The sequence below is a fragment of the Syngnathus acus genome, chromosome 3 (assembly GCF_901709675.1).
Source record: "Syngnathus acus chromosome 3, fSynAcu1.2, whole genome shotgun sequence".
Classification (NCBI taxonomy): domain Eukaryota; kingdom Metazoa; phylum Chordata; class Actinopteri; order Syngnathiformes; family Syngnathidae; genus Syngnathus; species Syngnathus acus.
The window spans coordinates 21,123,171-21,146,725 of record NC_051089.1 but is presented as its reverse complement, the minus strand read 5'-3'; the positions used below and the strand labels follow the sequence as shown (position 1 = coordinate 21,146,725).

Here is a 23,555-nt window from a genome sequence, read left to right as displayed (position 1 = left end):
ACAGACACACGCATGCGCACACACACACACACACACGCACGCACACACACGCACATACACACGCACGCACACACACACACACACACACACACTTTGAGCATTATTGAGGAGAGTTTAATGAATGATATACCGTACAGACGTCCCCTTACTTCCAACTAAGCACTGGAGACTTCAATTGATACAAAGTCATCAACAAACAGATTTTGCCTCTTCTTGAAATTCCACAGCAGCTGCCTCACAAGTACTTGCACATTCTTTTATTTTTTTATTTACATTTTATTCAACCAGGTAAAAAACAGATTGAGATTAAATCTCTTTAATGGGGACCTGGCCAAGAGGCCGTGTTACAAATATACAGAAAAACAACCACGAAAAATCATCACATAAAACATACAATGAGATAAAAGACTAACCATCGATAACAGCAAATCAAACACCATGGCAAGAGCAAATGGAGGTGAGACGTTCGACAATTTTGTGCTTAAAACACGTCAAAGAGACTAGAGTGGCCATCTTAATTCTAGTTTGGAGATCGCTCCAGCGCAACCAGGTGCTGGATCTCAGATTGCGGGAGACTTCAGTAAACACACATTTTGTTTCAATACGTACGTAGTATACTAATAACGCATCCTATGCAATTTTATTGAGAGAATATATAAAGCCATATAATATACATTGGTGAGTCCTAAAAGCAGATTTTGAAATGAATCTCAATGCAGCATGACACAAATGGCCAAGACAGTTGGACAAGCAAATTTATAGTGTCACCATAATCAAGCTGCGATGAAAAAAAAGTGCGCTATGTCCACATGCATATGCAGTTAAACTCTCACAAGACTCGAACAGTTTGCATGAATACGAGACGCGAAGGTAATTGATGAGAAGGTAAATCAAAGCTTTGTAGATAGATAGATAGATAGATAGATAGATAGATAGATAGATAGATAGATAGATAGATAGATAGATAGATAGATAGATCGAGACGGACGGACGGACAGAGGGGGAGAGAGAGAGAGAGAGAGAGAGAGAGAGAGAGAGGGAGGGAGGGAGAGAGAGAGAGAGAGAGACAGACAGACAGACAGACAGACAGACAGACAGACAGACAGATAATATTTTAGTTCCAAACTGTAAGTGTACAGTTCTCATTATAGCTGCAACTAACGACTATTTCAATAATCAGTTATTTTTTTGAGCAATCAGTGCATCTTGAATTTTTAACTTCAGCTCTTGAAATATAGCAAGAATATTAACATCAATTTGTTCTCTTATGAAATTAAAATCCTAAACGCATCACGCAAGAGTACTGGCGAAAAAGTAAAAGAAAGGGGAAAACACAATCGCGAAGTTGAATCAACTTGTCGAGCACATAGAATGAGCCTTAACTGATAGTCGGACAGTGCAGAAGCCTCTGCGGAGAGCAAACCCCTCAGCACGGGGTACCAATGTGACAAATAGATGCTATAAGGGAATTACAGAGAAAAACCTCAATGGTCCATTATCAGCGAGTACTCTCTGCCTGACAACAAGGATTAAAGGCATACTAGCACCGTCATCATCACACAGCCGCAAACGTAACACTGTGCGTACACTACACATCTGCAATTCCAGGCGTTCCTCACTTCGAAGCAGAATTGGCGATGCACGCTATGTCAGCAAGACAGGTGCTGCGATGACGAGGACCAACAAGCCAGCAGCATCCGCCGCTATTATCACTAACCTGTTTGTCCTTTTCCCAGCGTCTTCTCCAAGCGGTAGGGTCCCACATAGTTGGCACAATGCCCGCTGTTGGCCTCCTTGCCCGATGATGACATGTTTAGGCGTGATGTGATACGAGGGAGGATGGTGTATTTCTTGTCCAACTTGTACACGTTTCTGGAGAGAGAACCGCTACCTTGCTGCGCAGTGGAGTTCTTCCTCTGTCGGCGTTTCCGAATGTACGCCCGCTTGCGTGTATATCCACGTCCCTTCCTTGCTGTCCTCGGGATATCCTTGGTCCCGATGTGGCTCAGTTTAAGGTTTTGAACCTGGGTGTCATGCTGGTCTAGTCCGCGGAGCGGTGCGCTGCAGCGCCGTTGGGTGTGAACTGATGATGGGACAGCATCTACCGCCGTTGTCCCTACACCAGCTTAAAAAATATATGATGGTGTAGTTCCGGCTGGTGCTTTCAAAATAAATGCCTCAAGCCCAGGGATGCACCCTGCACATAACTATTTTTGTCTGGTTCTCAAAGGAGCGCCAGGTCGGTGCTCTTTTTGCCCGAGCCACACTGTCAGAGTAAAATGAAGAGGTATGATACGCACCTTCAAAACAACATACCAAGTCACTTTGGCTCATGTTCATTTGTACCTATGGATTTTTTTTCATTGATTCATTTATTGTGCATACAGACACACAACACGAAAAGTCAAAAGTTTTAAATTAAAAGAGGAATACCAATACTAGTCATAGTTGGAATCAGTTTGCCTCTTCAAACGGAGTGGGAAGAAGTACAAAACTTAGCTCATCCCACCCGCTTGTTTTCTGTCATATTTCACATGTAAAATACTACCTCGACAGGTTATTTATAGGGGTGTAACGATTCATCGATACACATCGATTAATCGATATAATGCTCTACGATTTATTGGCATCGATGCTAAACGTAAACATCGATTTATATCGCCGTGTTTGACCTCGGACATTAGACGCGACTTTATTTTGAAATCCAGTTCATTGTTGCTTGCTTCCGCTTTCCGGGAGCAGTACGCTGCGTGTTGTGTTGTGAGCAGAGCAGGCACGTGAAAGGGGAGCCGACAACTACGCGGCTCCTGGGCGGGCTGGTGCTATGGCTAGTGTCCAAGAAGACGAGGAAATTCGCTCCCCTTTGGGCTTCAAGTCATTCGTTTGGAAGCACTTTGGATTCCAAAGAAAAGATGGCTCAACGGACAATTAAAATTATTGTAAATAAATAGTTCAGTAATGCACTTTAAAGTTAATGGTATTACAAAAAAGAAAGAATATTCATTTTTCTTTACTTATATGAAAAAAAATATAGGAATTTGATAAAGTTCAGTGTTAAAATAAGCACTTTGTATACTACAATACTCTTGTAATTTCCTAAATAAAGAGTTTGCAGTACCTTGTTGATTTTGCGTATGAATTGTTATAAATCAGGATATTGTTCTATATTTTTTATTTTAAAAAAATAAAAATATCGATCGTGGAGCACTATATCGTGATGTATCGTGAATGAATCACAGCAGGCTTTAAGATATCGGCAAATATCGTATCGTGGTTCTTTGTATCGATATGATATCGTATCGTGACAAAACCCGCGATTTACACCCCTAGTTATTTATAATCCAAATGAATACCAAAACAAAAGCAGACAGAAGGGAAAAAAAAGACTCCTATTTCCGTTTTGGCCCGAATATAAGACGATGTTATTTGCATTGAAATAAGACTGAAAAAGTGGGGGTGGTCTCATATTCGGGCCCAAGACATTCACAACGCTAAAGGGCGCCAGATACCTTCAAAGTGAATGCTGAACTTGACTCCCTAGGCCAAATAGAACCCGTCACGAAGAAGAAGAAAAAAATACTAAAAATAGCGGAAGCACTAAGAAAAATAGAATAAATAAATATAGCGGTAGCACGAAGAAGAAAAATAAAAAATAGCGGTAAGAAAGAAAAGACAAGAAAATAAAAGAAGAGATAACAGAAAATGGAGAAACGTAGCGACAATCTGGAGAAAAGTGCGTCGAAGATCGGCCAGGTCAACCGGCAGCTGAGGAGAAGTTATGACGCAAACTTCAAGATGATAGTGATAAATGAGGCAGAGTCTTCAAACATTTGCCAAGCGGCTGTGAAATATGGTGTCACAGAGTGCAATGTACGGAGATGGAGAGCTAAAAAAGATCGCCTAAAAAATGCTCACAGTCAGACAAAAGCTTTCCGTGGTCCTCAGAGCGGCCACTTTCAAGAGTTCGACAGGAGGGTGTGCGAGAAACGAATGGACGGGATGCCCATCAGCAGAGCTGTCATTCAGCTCAAGGCCATGGAAATAGCCAAAGAGCTAAACATACCATACAAGAAATGTTGCATATCAAATGCCCTGGACGGCAGTGAGGATGACGTGCTATGGGAGGAGCCAGCGGAGCCAGAGGATGGGGGTGAGGACAGTGACACTGAGCACAGCGAGGCAGAGGATGTTTGTGAGGAGTAATGTTCTGACATGGCAGATCTCAGCTACTCTCAAGTTTAAACCAGTTTGCATTATTTTATTGCAATGTTTTTTCTTATTCAGATTGTCATTCGTTTCAGATACACTGTAAATATTTTCTGTATAAAAATTAAATTTGGCGTTCAAAAAAAAAAAAAAAAGTATATATATATTTTTTTTTTTCAAACTTCAGTCTTGAAAAAGGGGGGTCGTTTTATAATCGGGGCAGTCTTATATTCGGGCCAATACGGTAATAGTACAAGCTGTCATGGGATTAACATTCTATCGCCTATTCTAGAACAAAACAAACAAGCAATAGCCTCATATTAGTATACTTACTATTTATCTATAACTTTAGATTTTTGTAACACAATATCATTAAACCTCTTTATGAACACAAGAAATTCACATTTTTTCAATTAATTATCGCAGTTTTTCCATAAATTGACCCCTTTGACAAAGACACACAATTGTTTAATATTAGTTCTTTTAATTATTTTTTCTAAAGTCTCTTCTGTTTCTTAAGTAATAACAGTGACTTTTGCTGATTTCAAACAGCTTCTAAATATTGTGGCAAAGTTTCTCATTGCATACTTTGTACATTGTGCTATTTTGGACTTGACCAAATCAAACTTGTCCTGTGGATACATCTTTGTTCTTCCCAAAGTGAAGCACTGAGCCGTGTTGATTCTTTTATCTGACTTTATTGCCAGGCAGATTGTGGTTGTGTCATTGGGACAAGGTGCTTCAGGTTGATTTGGAAACTAAGCAGAGAGAGTTCATGCAATGAAGATGACATGAAAATGTGTCTCCACTTCTCTTGAAACTTCATGTGCTTATCATGCCTCATACTTTATTTTACTGGGAACACTTGACTTTTTACTTGCTCACCGCTTCTCCTGCCTTTTCACATTTTTGTTTTCTACTTCTTCAACCTTTTATTCCCTCATTACCTATTATATTATTGTGTGTCTGTCCAACTGGGGTTGATTTTTTAAAGTGATTAATTTGTGCCAGCATCTCACATTAGCCAGCCAGTAGTAACCGAGCAACAACGAACATGCACTATGATCAAGTGTGACAATCTTATAAATGTAAGCAATGCAGATTGTGTTTCAGGTTTGACAGTTCCTTGTTTAGTATACATCATTAATCAAAGTGGACGGCAAAAAGTAGCTACAAGGTATGGAAATGCACACACTTAAATCTGTGTATTTAATATTCTCAGTGGGCAGTCACACCTAGGCACCTCTTTCTCTTTCTATTAATATTATGGTAAAAATAAAATGTAGTCCTCCTGTTAATCACTATTCAGCGAAAAAATTACTCAAGTCCGGAGTAATGGGTGAGAAGCTAATCAACATACGGAAATGATCAAATAAAATAGACAAAAATCAAAAGCAGGAATTTTATTATTAATTTATTATTAATATTATTTTATCATCTTTACATTTTCTTATTACATAAAAAAAAACTAAGGAAAATTCAGCCGCAAGAAATGGTCTAAATGTTCTTCTTTGTTTACACACATGAAGCATTAGACTTTTCTACAAAATTAGGATCTTCTTCCAACTTGAAAAAAAACAGATTTAGGTCTATTTTTAAAGTTTAGGTGTGCTTTGTCAGGTTTCATCATTAGCTACTTTAAGTTGTTGTTGTTGTTGTTGTTGTTGTTGTTGTTGTTGTTGTTATTGTTTGCAAGCCTGTTAATCCATTTTTTCCCTTCTCAGTGCAAGCTCTATGCAAATTAAGAAGAAACTAAACTGACTGGTGTGCTCAGTAATGGTTTGTTTGGCTGGTATTTTATATGTACTGTCCTCACTCAGACATCTGTACTTAGTCTGAGCTAGAAATGATGACGTTAGAAATGTCATCTTTTAGTTTGTGTCACGTCTCGTCACCAGGTGCTTTATTATGTCCAGGTTACCATGGTTTCTGTTCGCATCGCCCCTCCCCTCCTGGGTTGCCTCACAATCAATGTAATCACAGTCACCTGCCTCTTGTTACCTGTAGAGTATTTAAGTCCTGTCTGCCCTGCACTCCCTGTCGGATCATTGATTTGTCTCTTGTCTCGTCGTTCTAGTCTTTATCTTGTCTTTTTGTTCAGTTATTCTTGTCCCTCTTTTGAGTTCTCCAATAAACTTTGGTCCAAGCTGCATTTGGTCGCCCTGCTCCATTCCGATCCGTGACAGTTTGCAGCCTAAATGTACAGTGTTGACACCAGACAGATCATTTATTCCCATTTGTTGGTTATTTCAATGAAGAAGACACAAATTAGTTTTATCGCTGTTTATCTCGAGCTGTATGTGATATTTTGTACACCTGCATTTATTTTTCAGATGATAATTATAATTAACAAGACAAGCACAAGTAGCTTGGATGCTAGTGTGCCTGATTTATTTCAGATCCAGATAAGAATGGTCTGGAGTGATAGCTGCTATTTAACTTCATTTCAAAATTTGAATGACATAAAAACTAAGGCCAGTTTGACACCAATAAATCAAGTCAAAGTCAAGTCAAATTTATTTGTATAGCCCTAAATCACAAGCAGTCTCAAAGGGCTTCACATAGACAAAAATTGACGATTAATCTCAAAGCATCCCCTGATCTTAAGCTCCCAAAAGGGCAAGGAAAAACTCAAAAAAACCCTACCAGGGGAAAATGAGAAACCTTGAGAAGGGACCACAGATGGAAGGATCCCCCATCCTGAATTGGTCCACGAGAATCCAGATAGCCGCTGTCAGCTTGGGTGCCACCTAACCACCTCCCCAGCCGGGGAGGGGTGGGGGGAAGGGGGATGGGGAGAGGGAGCGAAAACAAACTCCAGCCGAATCGGCCACTACAGGTTAATTAAAGGCCATAATCATAGAAATGTGTCTTTAAACGTGTCTTAAATGTTTCTACTGAGGTAGCAGTTCTAATATCCATTGGTAGGGCATTCCAAAGCTCTGGAGCCCGAATAGAAAATGCTCTAGGCCATGCAGTGATTTATAGGTTAATAGAAGAACCTTGAAGTCACATCTTAAATGGACCGGGAGCCAATGTAAGTTGGCTAATATTGGGGTAATGTGATCAAATTTTCTTGTCCGTGAGAGCAGCCTCGCAGCAGCATTTTGTACTAACTGTAGGCTTTTGATGCGGGACTTAGGAAGACCAGAGAATAATATATTACAGTAGTCCAGGCGTGACGTGATAAACGCATGTATAATAGTTTCCGCATCACCGGTCGAGAGGATCGGACGAATCTTTGCAATATTATGAAGGTGAAAAAACGCAATTCTGGTGATATTCTTAATGTGATTTTGAAAGGAGAGCGTTTGGTCAAATATTACCCCGAGATTAGTTACAGTATCGCTCTGAGTGATAGTACGGTTATCTATAGTTACAGTGATTTCCTTAAATAAGTGTTGATAACGAGTTGGACCAATTATCAACATCTCAGTTTTATCTGGGTTAAGACGAAGGAAGTTGAGAGACATCCATTGCTTGATCTCCGCAAGGCACGCCTCAAGATTACAACAATCCCGCGGATCTGTCATCGATAACGGCATATATAATTGGGTGTCATCCGCGTAGCATTGAAAACTAATATTATATTTACGTATTATGTCCCCAAGCGGAATCATATAAATATTAAATAGGATTGGTCCGAGTACCGATCCTTGTGGGACACCACACGTAACATTATAGAGCTCAGAGGACGTATTGCCATGGACCACTCGGTGCGTCCTGTCTGATAGATAGGAATAGAACCAGCCTAGTGCTGACCCTGAAATACCAACACAACTTTTAAGACGCCCTAATAAAATATCGAAGTCTACAGTGTCGAAGGCAGCACTAAGATCGAGTAGTAACAATACAGATGAAGTGTTTGAATCCATAGCTATGAGGAGATCATTCGTCACTTTAGCAAGTGCTGTCTCAGTGGAATGATTAGCTCTAAAACCAGACTGAAAAGAGTCATATGGATTATTGGCGACCATGTAATCAATAAGCTGCTGCGCTACTACTTTAATAATAATGCAGCCTGTCGTATTGATAGTTTTATATTACGATAAAATTTATAGATATAAATATATAACAACCTTTCTGAATACCAGTCTGTATAAACTGGTGATTTGTAAAATGACTTATTTGATCCGTTTAGGGCAGCTGAATAATTATTAAAATTAGGATGAAGTGTGTGCGTGCGTGCGTGCGTGCGTGCGTGTGCGTGCGTGCATGCGCGTGCGTGCGTGTGTGCGTGTGAAAGTGTGCGCACGAGTGAGAGAGTGAGTGAGCGAGAGAAAGAGACAGAGAGAGGGGGTGGTAAGAGATAGAGGAGGTAGGTAGCGAGGGGAGCAGGGAGGGTGAAAAAGAGAGAGCAAGAGAGGGAGAGCTCTGCCATATTTACCGGGTTTGGCAGTTGGTGACAACATTTAGCTATATGTCCCCTCCACAACAAAAGGCAACACTCTTTATGGCAGATGGATCCCGGCTCCTACTACCACCCCCTCCTCTCTCACCCATCCCCATCTGCCTCCCTCTTATCTACCCACAAATCCTACCACCCCCTCACAACTGTATCCCTAACAAAGACAGGGTCACCATAGTACTATGTCATAGCCAGTTGCCAGGAGACAGCTTCTACCCAAATGATTTCCTTCTAATTAAAAGTGACACCAACGACACAAGTGAACACTCACCCCACCACACCCAACCAAAATGTGAGCTGGGGGAGGTTGTGACCCTCATGTCCTGATCAATTTAGAGTTTTCTCCTCAATTCAGGACCCCGTATGTGTGTTCTCCCCATTGGGGGTGGTAATGCACTCTGGCAGTGGCAAACCGTAAAGCTATAAAAAGGAGACATTCTAATCGCCTCAGTGTGGAATAATCTGTCATAAACAGTCTTCAAGGGGCCTGACTGAATGTCTGGGTCTCTGTTACTACAACAGCTGAGTTTTTGCCGAACCAGGGAGGTCCATTAAGGTAACATAACAGTTGAGGTCTAACAGCCACAAAATTACTACTAGCCAAAAGCTAAGCTGAGTAACAACAACAAAGCTAACTTAGCTAATGATAACAATTTAAACAAATATAACGTGTATTTTTTTTTCTTAGTTTGGATAATTTTCACAAGCATCTGTTTTTTAGAATGGCACAAGACATCCATCCATCCATTTTCTGTATCGGGGGTCGCGGGCGTGCTGGAGCCTATCCCAGTGGTCATCGGACAGTAGACGAGGGACACACTGAGCCGGTTGCCAGCCAATCACAGAGACACACAGAGACAAACAACCATTCGCACTCACACCTAGGGGCAATTTGGAGTGCTCAATCGGCCTACCAAGCATGTTTTTGGGATGTGGAAGGAAACCGGAGTTCCCGGACAAAACCCAGGGAGAACATGCAAACTCCACACGAGGAGGGTCGGAGGTGGAATCAAATACGCACCCTCCTAACTGTGAGGCGGACGTGCTCACCGGTGCGCCACCGAGCCGCCTGGCACAAGAAAATCATAAACAAATCTTGTTGCCAACAACAACAATAGTTCTGTTAAATGTAGTCATGGATGGGGAATATCAAGCCTTTTGGAATCTCTTCGCCATTATTGTTAATGCTCCCTGATGTCCGTGCCGCCCCCCCCCCCCAACTTATATGACCCCCAACGTCTTTCCGTTTAAATCGTTTTTGAGTCATTGTCACCTGTGAAGGTTAAGACAAGTGACAAACCTGTTTTGACAAAGAGAAGCAAGTCGAGACACTGGACCTCTTTGCCAATGGGGCGTTCCCGAAAAGTCTGGTCCAATTGCATGTTCAAACACGGACTAACTTGGGTGAATATTTGTTTCCCTTTACAACCATTTGTTAGATTTCACTATTTTCAATATTGCAGACATACCACAGAGTTAAAATATACAATTTGACTCAGATTTGTGCTGTCAGTTGCATGTGAATATATTTTGAGCGATAAAAACTAGCCATCGCAGCCACCTGGAGGGTATTTCAGAAAGCGGGATATGTGAAAACTCTGAGTAAGTTACCCCGGAAACAAGGGAAAGTCTGGGTTATCCGTTCCAGAAAGAGAGGTAAGTACAACTCTGGGTCAGTTACTGCAGTAACTTATTCTGTGAACATAACCTGCTCGCTGGCAGGTTTACTATAAGAGACCCAGAGTTTCAATCCGTCTCCTCTCACACAAAGAAAGCAGTTAATCGTGGATTGGCCGTTAATTCAAAATCCGATCGACATGGAAGCCGTAATAATTCGAAACGCTTTACGTCAAGAGAGAATCTTCCGACCCAGATTAGATGTTTCATCATTTCTAGAAGAATATCTTTTTGAGCGCTACTGCTTTCTTTGAACAGTATGATTTATCTCAATAACCTTCGCTGGGCGTGGAATGCCTCATGGTGTAATGGTACACTCGCCTGTCTTTTGTGCGGGCATCATGAGTTCAATTCCCACACATCCCGAACGAGCACTAATATCAGAGCAACCTTTATGCATAGCATGTTTTTTTTGCAAATGGCGTTTTCTTTATAAAATCGGAGATGCAGAGCATTACTTTTTTTCTGTTGGCTGAGCAGAACTCAGCGTTTGTTTTAAAATAGTATTTTAATGAGTGTTGGTGTAGGCTATAGCGTCACATTTTAAATGACTACAATAGGTATAAAACATAAGTGCATTTGTGTCCAGTATTAATCCACAAAGTGTAGAATTAACTGAGAGGATGTTGGAAAACATTTTGTTTTGTCACGTGCTGGCGCCACCTGCGACACGACCACGCCCCCCTGTCAGCGGAATCGCCGCCACCTGCCACGGGCTCATTGACAGCGCTATATCAGCGCCGCCAGCGCAGACCCGAGTGTCAGTCTGTCCCGTGATGCTGCTTCGCTCATCAGTCCCTGAGAAACTGACTCGCTTAACAATTCGGAAATCCCGCAGAATTGCTTGTCCACCCCAGCCAGATCGCCGCTCCAGCGCCAGCTATTCCCATCTTCCCCCCACAATAAAGTCTCTGTCGCTACGCACTTGGCTGTACTGTCTGATCCCTTACAGTACAGACTGACCAACGCTATGCAGCCAGCGAACGACGAGACGGCATTGAGCCAACTGGAGCGAGCCGAGACCGCCATCAGCAGCCTGTCCGCCGACATCCGGAATCTGATCGAGGTTGGTCAACAACAACAGCTACAGCAGCAGGAGATGGCCCAAGCCCTCCAGAGACTGTCCCCGGCTGTCACAGCACCCCCGCACCGCCCATCTGCCGAGGCCAGGAGGCTCGTGGACATCCCGGAGCCCCGCCTCGGCAACATCGAGAAATTTAATGGAGATCCCAAGCACGTGAGGGCATTCGTGACTAACTGCCGTATAATGTTCAGCCTCCAGCCCGTCACGTTTGCGACGGAATCTGCCAAGGTCGGGTTCGTCTTAACCCACCTCACGGGCGAGGCGCGGCTGTGGGGTCTGGCCGAATACGAGAGGATGGCCCCGGCTTGCGATTCGTTCGGCGCCTTCGCGGAGGAATTGCTCTGCCTATTCGACCTGGACTCCGCCGCCGAAGACGCCGCCGAGGAACTGCCGACGCTGCGTCAGGGTAGCCGATCGGTCGCGGAGTACGCACTTAAGTTCCAGACGTTGGCCGGCAGCAGCGGATGGAACACGCCGGCGCTCGTTAGCACATTCCTCAACGGCCTTGCTGAGTACATGAAAGACGAACTAGTTTCCTACGATCGCCTGCGAACCCTGAAGGGCGCGATGGACTTAGCGGCCCGAGTAGACCGGCGTATCCAGACGCGGCGGCGCGATCGGGAGCGGAGGTCCCTGCGGAACCCGCGTGGTCACCTTCCTCCGTCTGCTGGGGACCCGCCGAGCCCATGGACCTGGGAAGGGCTCGGGTCCCCTCAGAGGAGCACCGTCGACGCCTCTCACTGGGCTTGTGTTTTTACTGTGGGGAGGGGGGCCATCGGGTGGCGGGGTGCCCGTTAAAAGGGCGGAGCTCACGCAGCGTCGGGGGATCCGCGTGAGCTCGACCAGCACCGGCTCTCCCAGTACCAGCACGCTCACGCTACAGGCACGTGTCCAGCTTGCGGCGGGCGACCAGAACGGGGCAGCCTTGGTGGATTCTGGGGCGGAGGGGAACATCATGGACATTAGCCTGGCATGTCAGTGGGGTATCGACTTCCTGCCTCTGAGCCCGTCCATTCCCGCACGTGCCATTGATGGCCGTCTGATCGGCGAGGTGGCTTTCGTGACGGAACCAGTTAAGTTACTGCTCTCCTGCAATCACCACCAGTTTTTTCTTCTTTCCCTCCCAGGACAGCGGCTCATACTGTGGCACCCTTGGTTGCGGCAGCACAACCCGGGGCTGGACTGAGAAGTGGGGGTTGTTCGGCAGTGGAGTGAACGCTGCCATCGGGTGTGCCTGAAGGCAGCCACCAGCCCACTCGGGAGAGCCCCACCCAGGTACAGTCCCGACATCTCCAATGTACCAGCATTGTATCACGAACTCAAAGAGGTTTTTAGTAAGGCCAGGGCCACTTCTCTTCCCCCACACCGGTCCTACGATTGCGCCATCAATCTGTTGCCCGGCACCTTCCCTCCCAAGGGACGCGTCTACTCCCTGTCCGCTCCTGAGCGCCGGGGTATGGAGGAATACATCCGGGAGTCCCTGGCGGCCGGTATCATACGGCCGTCCTCTTCACCTGCTGGAGTGGGTTTCTTCTTCGTGAAGAAGGAGGGCACGCTCCGCCCGTGCGTCGACTACCGGGGAATAAACGAGATCACTGTAAAGAACCGATACCCTCTGCCTCTTCTTTCTTCCGCCTTCGAGAGCCTTCAGGGTGCCACCATCTTCACAAAGCTGGATCTTCGCAACGCCTACCACCTGATCCGCATCCGGGAGGGAGACGAGTGGAAGACGGCTTTCAACACCCCGAGCGGACACTACGAGTACTTGGTGGTTCCGTTTGGGCTCACCAACGCCCCAGCGGTTTTCCAGTCCTTGCTAAATGACGTTTTACGAGACATGCTGGACAAATTCGTGTTCGTTTATTTGGACGACATCCTCATCTTCTCCCGCTCGCTCCCTGAGCACATCAGGCATGTTCGGGCGGTGCTGCGCCGCCTCCTGGAGAATTCGCTCTACGTGAAGGCAGAGAAGTGCGAGTTCCACGCCCCCTCTGTCAAATTCCTCGGCTATGGTGGTGCGTGAGGGATCCATCGAAATGGACCCTGGGAAGGTGCAAGTGGTCAGGTCATGGCCTGTTCTCGAAACACGCAAGCGGCTGCAACAGTTCTTAGGATTCGCGAACTTTTAGCGCCGTTTTATCCGTGGATACAGCACGGTGGCCGCGCCCCTCACCGCCCTTACCAGCCCCGCCTCCCCGTACAAACGGACGGAACGGGCAGAACAGGCATTTCAGGAGCTTAAGAGTAGGTTCACATCTGCTCCCATCCTCCGACTCCCCGATCCCGACAGACAGTTCGTGGTCGAGGTGGACGCCTCGAATGTGGGTGTCGGGGCGGTGTTGTCCCAACGTAGCCGCCCAGACGATCGTCTCCACCCATGCGCCTTCTTTTCTCGCCGCTTGTCAGCCTCAGAACGGAACTATGACATCGGAAATCGGGAGCTCCTCGCCGTCAAGTTGGCCTTGGAGGAGTGGCGGCATTGGCTGGAGGGCGCCACCACTCCGTTCATTGTCTGGACCGACCACCGCAACTTGGAGTATCTGAGATCGGCCAAGAGACTGAACGCGAGACAAGCACGGTGGGCTCTGTTCTTTGACCGGTTTGAGTTCTCTCTTTCCTACAGACCGGGTTCCCGTAACGCGAAGGCGGATGCCCTGTCGCGTTTGTTTCCTGGTGGAGAGGAGGGACAGGGTCTGCCTCCCACTATCCTCCCGAGCTCGGTTCGGGTGGCGGCTCTTTCATGGGAGATTGAACGCCAAGTGGAAGCCGCCTCACGCGATCAACCCGGCCCCAGCAACTGCCCGGAGGATCGCCTATTCGTCCCTGAAGGCCTGCGGTCGTCCGTCCTGCAATGGGCGCACGACTCACGCCTGGCCTGTCATCCCGGAGCTGCACGCACGAGGTACGTGGTGGCACAGCGTTTCTGGTGGCCCACCTGGCAAGTGGACACCAGCGATTACGTCAGAGCCTGCTCGATTTGTAACCGCTGTAAGACGTCGACTCGTCCTCGGGCCGGGCTGCTTCAACCCTTGCCGGTTCCCCGGCGTCCCTGGTCTCACCTGTCGATCGACTTTGTCACAGGCCTCCCCCCCTCGGAAGGAAACACGGTGGTCCTCACGGTGGTGGACCGTTTCAGCAAGATGACACATTTCATCCCTCTGCCTAAGCTCCCATCTGCGAAGCAGACTGCGTCCATCATGGTGCGGGAGGTGTTTCGTCACCACGGTCTCCCACAAGACATCGTGTCAGACCGAGGTCCACAATTCGCTTCCACCTTCTGGGCGGAGTTCTGCCGACTCCTCGGCGCTACGGCCAGCCTCTCCTCGGGGTTTCACCCTCAGTCCAATGGTCAAGCGGAGCGCCTGAACCAGGAACTGGGCAGGTCCCTCCGATGCATGGCCGCCAGGGACAAGCGCGGTTGGGTCCAGCAGCTTCCCTGGGTAGAGTATGCTCACAATTCCCTCCCCAGCTCGGCCACAGGACTTTCGCCTTTCCACTGCGTTTTCGGGTACCAGCCACCCTTGTTCGCCCACCAGGAGCGTGGTGCGGCGTGCCCGTCGGCCCAGGCTTGTGTCCGCCGTTGTCATCGAGCCTGGGTGAGGGCCCGGTTCACTCTTCTCCGCTCTGTTTCTGGCTACGCCCGCCAGGCGAACAAGCGCCGGACGCCGGCTCCGGAGTACAGTGTGGGGCAGCGTGTGTGGCTCTCGACGCGGGATTTGCCGCTGCGAGCGGGATCCCGCAAGCTGGCGCCCCGCTTTGTTGGACCATTCCTTATTCAGAAGGTGATTGGCCCGTCCGCCGTCCGTCTTCTCCTTCCAGAGTCCATGAAGGTTCACCCCACGTTCCACGTGTCCCGTGTGCGGCCCATCTTTGAGAGCGCGTTGGTGCCGGCGCCCATTCCACCGCCGCCGCCCCAGCTCGTCGATGGGGGTCCGGCTTACGCCGTCCGCTCCTTGCTCCGATCGCGGCGGCGCGGTCGTGGCCTCCAATACGTCGTGGATTGGGAGGGTTATGACGACGCGCACCGCTCCTGGGTTCCGAGCCGCTGGATACTCGACCGTTCGCTCATCATGGAGTTCCATCGCTGTCATCCGGACCAACCGGGTCCTCGGCGCGGGCGCCTGAGGAGGGACGAGGGGACCAGGGGTGAGGGTCCGGGGCGGCCTTGTCCGCCGGCATCGGGGTCTTCTGCTCCCGCGTCCGTCGATCCTGCGTCCGGCGAGGAGTCGGACATTTCGGCGGAGTGCTGACCCCCGCGCCTGGTCGTCCAGGGTGTTGCCTTCCTTTTTTTTTTTTTTTTGGTTCCTGGGGACGTCGGGAGCCGTCCCTTGTGGGGGGGGTTCTGTCACGTGCTGGCGCCACCTGCGACACGACCACGCCTCCCTGTCAGCGGAATCGCCGCCACCTGCCACGGGGCTCATTGACAGCGCTATATCAGCGCTGCCAGCGCAGACCCGAGTGTCAGTCTATCCCGTGATGCTGCTTCGCTCATCAGTCCCTGAGAAACTGACTCGCTTAACAATTCGGAAATCCCGCAGAATTGCTTGTCCACCCCAGCCAGATCGCCGCTCCAGCGCCAGCTATTCCCATCTTCCCCCCACAATAAAGTCTCTGTCGCTACGCACTTGGCTGGACTGTCTGATCCCTTACACGTTTGGGGTTTAAATTATTTGAAGTAGCCATTGAATTAATATTTTAGTTTATAATGAATACTGACCTTGTTTAATAGCGTGAGACCATTTAAAATAATAAAATTAAAATCAAAGTGAGGTGCAATCACAGCCTAGCAAATCATGCATTACCTTTTTGATGAATGTTTTTATGTTTTATTTTGAGCTTCTTCCAAGTCATTTGTTTCTCCTGTCAATTTGCCCCTAAATGAAAATAAGATTTCATTCCTACTTAAATTCATAACTATAGGCTATGCTACGATCTTATGGTTAGATTCAAGATTCAAGAGTTTTTTATTCGCCATGTTTGAGCGTGCCAAACAAGGAATTTGACTTCGGTAAATCACAGCCTCTGTTCAACATTTAGGTGACTAACAACACTCAGGACATGTGAAAAATGGCAAATATTCTCAAACATCCTCTGATCTTAAACTCCCAAGAGGGCAAGGAAAAACTCAAAACTCCAGCGAGGGAAATGAGAAACCTTGAGAAGAGACCACAGATGGGAAGGTCCCTTATCCAGGATGACCAGGCTGCAATGGATGCAGAGAGGACACATAGTACAAACAGTGTAGACAAATTCAAAAAAGGCCGATCCAAACCAGACAGTGATGGAGGTGCAGAGGACAGACTGGATGATGGCAGTGTAGAAGGTCTTCAGAAGCTCTCGCGGCAGGTTGAACTTCTTGAGCTGTCTCAGGAAGTACAGCCTCTGCTGGGCCTTCTTCCGGACAGAGTCTATGTGGCCGGTCCATTTCAGGTCCCGAGAGATTGTGGTTCCCAGGAACTTGAAGGTGTCTGTGGAGAGAATAGTATTACTGCGGATAGTGAGGGGTAAAGGTGGTGAAGGGTCTCGCCTGAAGTCCACTGTCATCTCCACGGCCTTGAGCGGGTTCAGCTCCAGGTGGTTTTGGCTGCACCAGTGGACCAGCCGCTCCACCTCCTGTCTGTACGCAGTCTCATCATCGTCCTGGATCAGTCCGATGAGAGTGGTGTCGTCAGCATACTTCAGGAGCTTCACAGGAGAGTCACCTGAGGAGAAATCGTTGGTGTAGAGAGAGAAGAGCAGTGGGGAGAGGACGCACCCCTGAGGGGCTCCAGTATTGGTGGTCCGGGTGTCAGATGTGATGCCCCCCAGCCTCACACGCTGTCTCCTGTTGGTCAGGAAGCTGGTAATCCACTGACAGGTGGAGGCAGGCACCGCAAGCTGGATGAGCTTCTGTTGGAGGATGTCAGGAGCGATGGTGTTGAACGCCAAGCTGAAGTCCACGAACAGGATCCTGGCGTACGTTCCTGGGGTGTCCAGGTGGTGCAGGATGTAGTACAGTCCCATGTTGACCGCATCATCCACCGACCTGTTTGCCCGGTAGGCAAACTGGAGGTCAAGCAGGGGGCCCGTGACATCCGTGACGTTACAGCAATGAAATAGTACAGTAATCCCTCGCTACATCGCGCTTCGATTATCGCGGCTTCAGTACATCGTGGATTTTTTTCCCCACAAAAAAATTCACAAATTCAAAATAAACCTTCAGATTGAGGAATTATGGCACGAAGTTTGCCCACACGCCAGCAGAAGGCAGGAAGTGTCCACACAATTGCCGTTCGTACACTTGTACCTTTTTATAAAAAAAGTTGTTTTCATAATAAGAGTTCTAAAAACAGATTTACAGTATTGTACCTTGTTATATTTTTTTTTATAATAATAAAAGAGTTCTAAAAACATATTTACAGTATGTACACTCGTATCTTGTTATAAAGAAAGTTGCCCACACGCCAGCAGAAGGCAGGGAGTGTCCACACAATTGCCGTTCGTACACTTGTACCTTTTTATAAAAAAAGTTGTTTTCATAATAAGAGTTCTAAAAACATATTTACAGTATTGTACCTTGTTATAATTTTTTTATAATAATAAAAGAGTTCTAAAAACATATTTACAGTATGTACACTCGTATCTTGTTGTAAAAAAAGTTGTTATAATAATAAAAGAGTTCTAATAACATATTTACAGTATGTATACTTTAGCTATTGTCGAGTTACATGGTGGATAGGATGGTAAAAGATGGTGTGTGAGTGTGTATTGGATTTGGCCCAGACGAATTGGCTAAGATGAAATTCCAAATTTCAAAGCTTAACATGGAAGACCTGAAGAAGGGGGCCTGAGTCGGGGTTACTTAGAAGTTAGTTCTTCAAAATCAACGATTGTTAAAATTGGTAAAGAGGAATTTGTTGGTTGAACCAGTAAACCTCCATTCCCGTTCCACATTTCACCAGAAGATGGTGCCAAAGTCAGATTGACCTAACATAGTAAATTAATAGTTTAAAAAGTCATCGATTAGATGAAGATTTGTTCTGAAGCACAGCAACACACAATTTTGGATTATGTTATATTATTTTGTTTTGCTATCGTTCATCGTTAGGTAATGAGAATGAAACATGTTAATCACAGTTAGAGTAAGCTGCAATATACTTTATTTTATTTTATTTTGGAATATTGTATAGTTAGTAGCAACTTGAGCAGCATCATAGCACTGATGTTTCATTTACACATGAATGTATTAAGAGTTGAGTAAGGACAAGGGGCTGACAGTGGTACAGTGGGTGGAAGACTGCAATCCCACGCTTGAGCTTGACCTAGAGCTTGTCAAATTACGTTTTGAAGATGCTTGAGTGTTTTAACTTGCTAACTAAGAGAATCCACAATCATAGTTATGATTATGTGTTAAATTGACTATTGTGAAATTATGTGTTATTATTGTCACGATGTTTGATCAGTATCAAACATGTATGTAATATTGATTGTCCATTTACACATGAATGTATGAATGTGAGCGAAGACAAGGAGGCGGTAAGGGTTAATGGTGATACTAAGTGGTGGAAGACTGAGGTCCCACATATGAGCGTGACATCGGTCGGTAGTTGAAGCCTAAACGAAATGCTGTTTGACGGAACACAAGTCAGAGAAAAAACATTTGCAAATGTCACGTTGATGGACAGATGACAAGATTTGGGAGTGGGAAACAGGATGAAGCATCCCTGAGAAAATCGTTACTTCCGTGAGAACATGGTCACCTCATCTGGTCTAATCCGGTTGAGACCGGCTGAGATGCAGGTGCAGTCTGGAAGCATTTGGGTCATCTGAGGCCAATGTATAACGTCATGGAGAAAAACTGGTACGTGACCAAGCAGGCATAGTACCCACGAACTGGACTGGTATAAAAGGTCCGTTCGGACAAAGAGCATCGCTCTCTCTCGCCCGGTGGGCTCTGCCCGTCAGGGGTATGCCGATTAGACAAAGATAGATTTCATTCTTTCTGAGATTAACCCTAGGTCCGTTAAGATGAATTTATACTATCTTCAAATTGGATTTAGTCAAATGTTAAGCTCAAAGACAGGCTAGGAGATGCAGACCTCGGTGCAGGAGAGAGGAGCCATTTTTAGGGCACCGTCATCTCCATTCTTTAGGCCAGCCTGTTCTTTTAAACAGAATTCGGATTTTGGAACAAGGAGAACTGATCACTCGACTTTTCCACCAAACAGCATTTTAGACCTCTAGCCTCTTACCCTTTTTTACTATATTTTTGAGTTTTCAATCGAGAGAACTTTGAGACTGAATAATTTCTGCTCTATTGAGAATGGTGAGTGGAAATTATTGTTAGTTGTTCGAACAATTGAAAATTGTAATTCTCTTTCTTGCTTATTCATTAAATTTATACTTTATAATCATTTAATTTCGATTAACGATTATTTTGATCTTTTATGCTTTAAATCTCTTTTGTTTCTCTATCATAGTCATACTTTAAACCGTTCAGTTCTTTTTTAAATGAAGACAGCTTTAATCCTTGACATCAGGGAGTGTCAGAATCTGGTTCGAAACCGTTAACTTAAGCTCAGCTAGTGTGAGTGTACAATAGTGAAAATAAACGAGTTACCGCGGTCTTAACAAAGACAGCTAAACTATTCCGAGCGGATAACAAAAGCAACAATCTTAATAGGAAAGGAGAGCCGCTGAAACGGCCGCGATCGAGGAGATCCTGGGTCTCGACAAAGTAGTTACTCAACCCTCGGGTTTCTTTGATTTCAGCGGGACTGCCGTCCGGAAATGACGGAATTAATCTAACAATAGATTAAAGTTAAAGTTAAAGTCCCAATGATCGTCACACACACACCTGGGTGTGGTGAAATTTGTCCTCTGCATTTAACCCATCCCCGTGTGATTTTAATCCATCCCCTGGGGGAGAGGGGAGCAGTGAGCAGCAGCGGTGCCGCGCTCGGGAATCAGTTGGTGATCTAACCCCCCAATTCCAACCCTTAATGCTGAGTGCCAAGCAGGGAGGCAATGGGTCCCATTTTTATAGTCTTTGGTATGACCCGGCCGGGGTTTGAACCCACAACCTTCCAGTCTCAGGGCGGACACTCTACCACTAGGCCACTGAGCTGGTGATTAGTTACCTGAACAGCGGTTAGGCTCGGAACGAATCTTCTTTCCGTACCGGCTTAAATCAATTCTCGTCTCCCCTCCAGACTGCGTTACTGCAGAGGGGCTAAAGTACAGAATTTTACCCTTTAAACGGAGAGCCGGTCACTTACATCAGATAAGTGCACGATTGACACTACATATACATACATGTGTCACACACACACACGCACGCACACACACACACATACGGACACACACGCACACACGTATCATATTTATATTTATATTATTTATATATTATTTTCTGTATGTCATTTATACTACGTATTAATATAGTATTTACGTACATGTTTGAAACTATTACTTAATGCTCTAATGATAACATATGCACTTATATGGTTTAATTTACACTTATTGATACACAAACAATGTATGTATGTTAAAATAAAGGGTGACACTACGTGGATTTTCACACATTGCTGGTCGTCTTGGAACCAATTATCCGCGAAAAACGAGGGATTACTGTACATTCAAACTTGCGCATCAAGCAGCAATTTCTTCCCATGACGCTTCTCTATTAGATTTGCAGCAAAAAAAAAAAAGTTCGTACTCGCCGTAGGCCTGCATAAGGACCAATAAAGTAAAATAAGGTGATCTGGTTTTCCTCAGTTGTCATGGTGACTCATGGTATCGGGACTGGATTGATAATGGCTTTTTATAGGAAATGTGCCCGCACATAACTCCAGGTGAACATACTCAGAGTTGATTGAACTAACTCAGATCAGCTTTTCTGGAACTGAATACTCAGTCTCCCATCTCAGAGTAAGTCAACTACCGTTTTTTTTCATGTATAATGCGCCCCCATTTATAATACGCACCCTAAAAATGGCATGTACAGTGCATGTCACACTTGCATTGTTTCAACTGGCTTGGAACATTGCACGGGCTAAAAAGCCATACAATGAAGTGGAGTTCGTTAAAATATGCCTCAGTGACGTTATTGAATTTTATTTTCACCATGCTGCTGAGAATGCACGTAGGAATACTGTCCACAGCCCTGCTTGCTTGTTATAAAGACAAATTTAGTTGTTGCGTGCGCGCCCGCGCCTGCCTGCCTGCGTGCGTGCACGTACAAGACCCACAATGCCCCGCGCGCAGCCAAGATGGAAGAACCCGGGAGTAGAGAGAGAACAATGTTTTGCCTCTAGATTTGGGGGGGAAACGGAGCGTAAGTTACGATCAATGCGGCCACGTTGAGTTGCACTTAGGCTAATGTTTACATTATGTACCAATGTCAAGGACGATTATGTCACCCAGCTTATATCATTGATGTGTTTCGATAGTTGTGGGGTCGTCACTAATTATTTGTGTTTAGATAAATGTCTGAGCTATAATGGTGTAATTAATGATTAAAACTTGAAAGTATCTGTTTATTGTATTCGTTTATATGTTTAATAAAGACAAAGCCATCACAAAACTGTTGTAATTATTTAGATTTGGATCTAAATTAGCCTTGAATAAAGACTAAGCAGTCACATGAATTAACAGAAAAAATGGACAGCCGGACTCGGACTCGGACTCGTGGTCAAGAGGCCGGACTCGGACTCGGTGCACAAATCCGACCGAGTCCACAGCCCTGCTTCTCAAGGTTTCTCATTTCCCCTAGCTGGAGTTTTGAGTTTTTCCTTGCCCTTTTGGGAGTTTAAGATCAGGGGATGTTTGAGAATATTTGCCATTTTTCACATGTCCTGAGTGTTGTTAGTCACCTAAATGTTGAACAGAGGGTGTGATTTACCGAAGTCAAATTCCTTGTTTGGCACGCTCAAACATGGCGAATAAAAACTCTTGAATCTTGAATTAGCATGGCAGCCAAGCACAACAGTAAAAGAAGACTTCTCGTATCCCGTTGTGCGTATTGCGATCGTCTTGGTCCCTTTCTTCTCCACAGTGTGATTCACCGGGATGTCGAAAGTGAGCGGCACCTCGTCCATGTTGGTGATGTGGCTGGGTTGGATGTGTTTGTCGGCGATGAGTTTGCTGTAGTAGGAGCGGAAGATGGCCAGCTTTTCATTATAATCCGATGGAAGTTGCTGCGCCAACGTAGTCCTGGTCCGGATGGAAAAATGGCACCGTTTTATGAAACGAGAGCACCAACACGGACTTCCTTGAAAATTTTCAATTTTCATTTGTTCTGCTAGCGTTGCTGCTTTTAGTCAAATGGTGGCCGTCGAAACGCTTCTCCCACTCGTTCTTTGCTCGATGATCCACTGTTCGAGACTTTCCTCCACCTCGCCTTACGTCCGCGGAAACTCAGCTGCGTCTTCTTGACCTGTCGGAGCTCGTTTTCCAGCTTCTTCCACTTGCGAACCATCGATTTGTTGATTTCAAATTCTCTCGCGGCTGCTCGATTTCCATGCTCCTCCGCGTAGCTGATGGCCTTCAGTTTGAACTGTGCTTGATACGCGTGTCTCTTTGCCATTTTCACTGTTGTCATAACAACGATGTTTTGCATGACGCATGTACCCATTCTTTTATATACAATCCACGCCCACACTTCCACCGCCCACACTTCCCCCTTTAACGTTCTCATGGCGCTCTTTAATACGTCCACCTTACAACAACAACACACATAGGGACCACTGCATGATAGGGCGCGCCGCACATTTTGAAGAAAATCTAAGACTTTTATCCGCGCCTAATAAACGTGAAAATACGGTAATTTTTACGATAAGCGTTCGGTTTGTATATTGTGCTTCGTATTTCTTGATACTTTTTATATTTTCAACATGAGTTCCGTCATGTTCTGTTCACAACAAAATTTGATGCACTTTGCAAAACTCAGATTGACACGTTGGACTAGATCCCTTACGTACCCAGACTTAATAGACAGACCACACTATAACAAATCAATTTCATCTTAAGTAAACCCAGGTACGTATGTACGTAGTTACAGTACTTAACATACAGTATTATGGATTGTCGTATGCTTTCATAATGTAATTAAGGTCACCATGTATAATCCTATTAAATACTTCCCAGCATGTTACATATTAACGTGTCTGTCTTTCATGCATGAACATGTTATCATGCTTT

At 45.7% G+C, this 23,555-nt stretch overlaps 1 protein-coding gene across 1 annotated transcript in view; it reads right to left on the bottom strand.

The window, feature by feature from the left end:
- LOC119120178 (serine/threonine-protein kinase BRSK2-like) overlaps nucleotides 1–2,121 on the bottom strand; it is a 156,456-nt gene extending 154,335 nt beyond the window's left edge. Inside the window, exon 1 of the mRNA XM_037246821.1 lies at nucleotides 1,718–2,121. Within this exon, the coding sequence (XP_037102716.1) occupies nucleotides 1,718–1,811 (94 nt within the window). The 5' untranslated portion in view covers nucleotides 1,812–2,121. The remainder of the gene's footprint in view (nucleotides 1–1,717) is intronic.
- Between the last annotated feature and the right edge of the window lie 21,434 nt (nucleotides 2,122–23,555).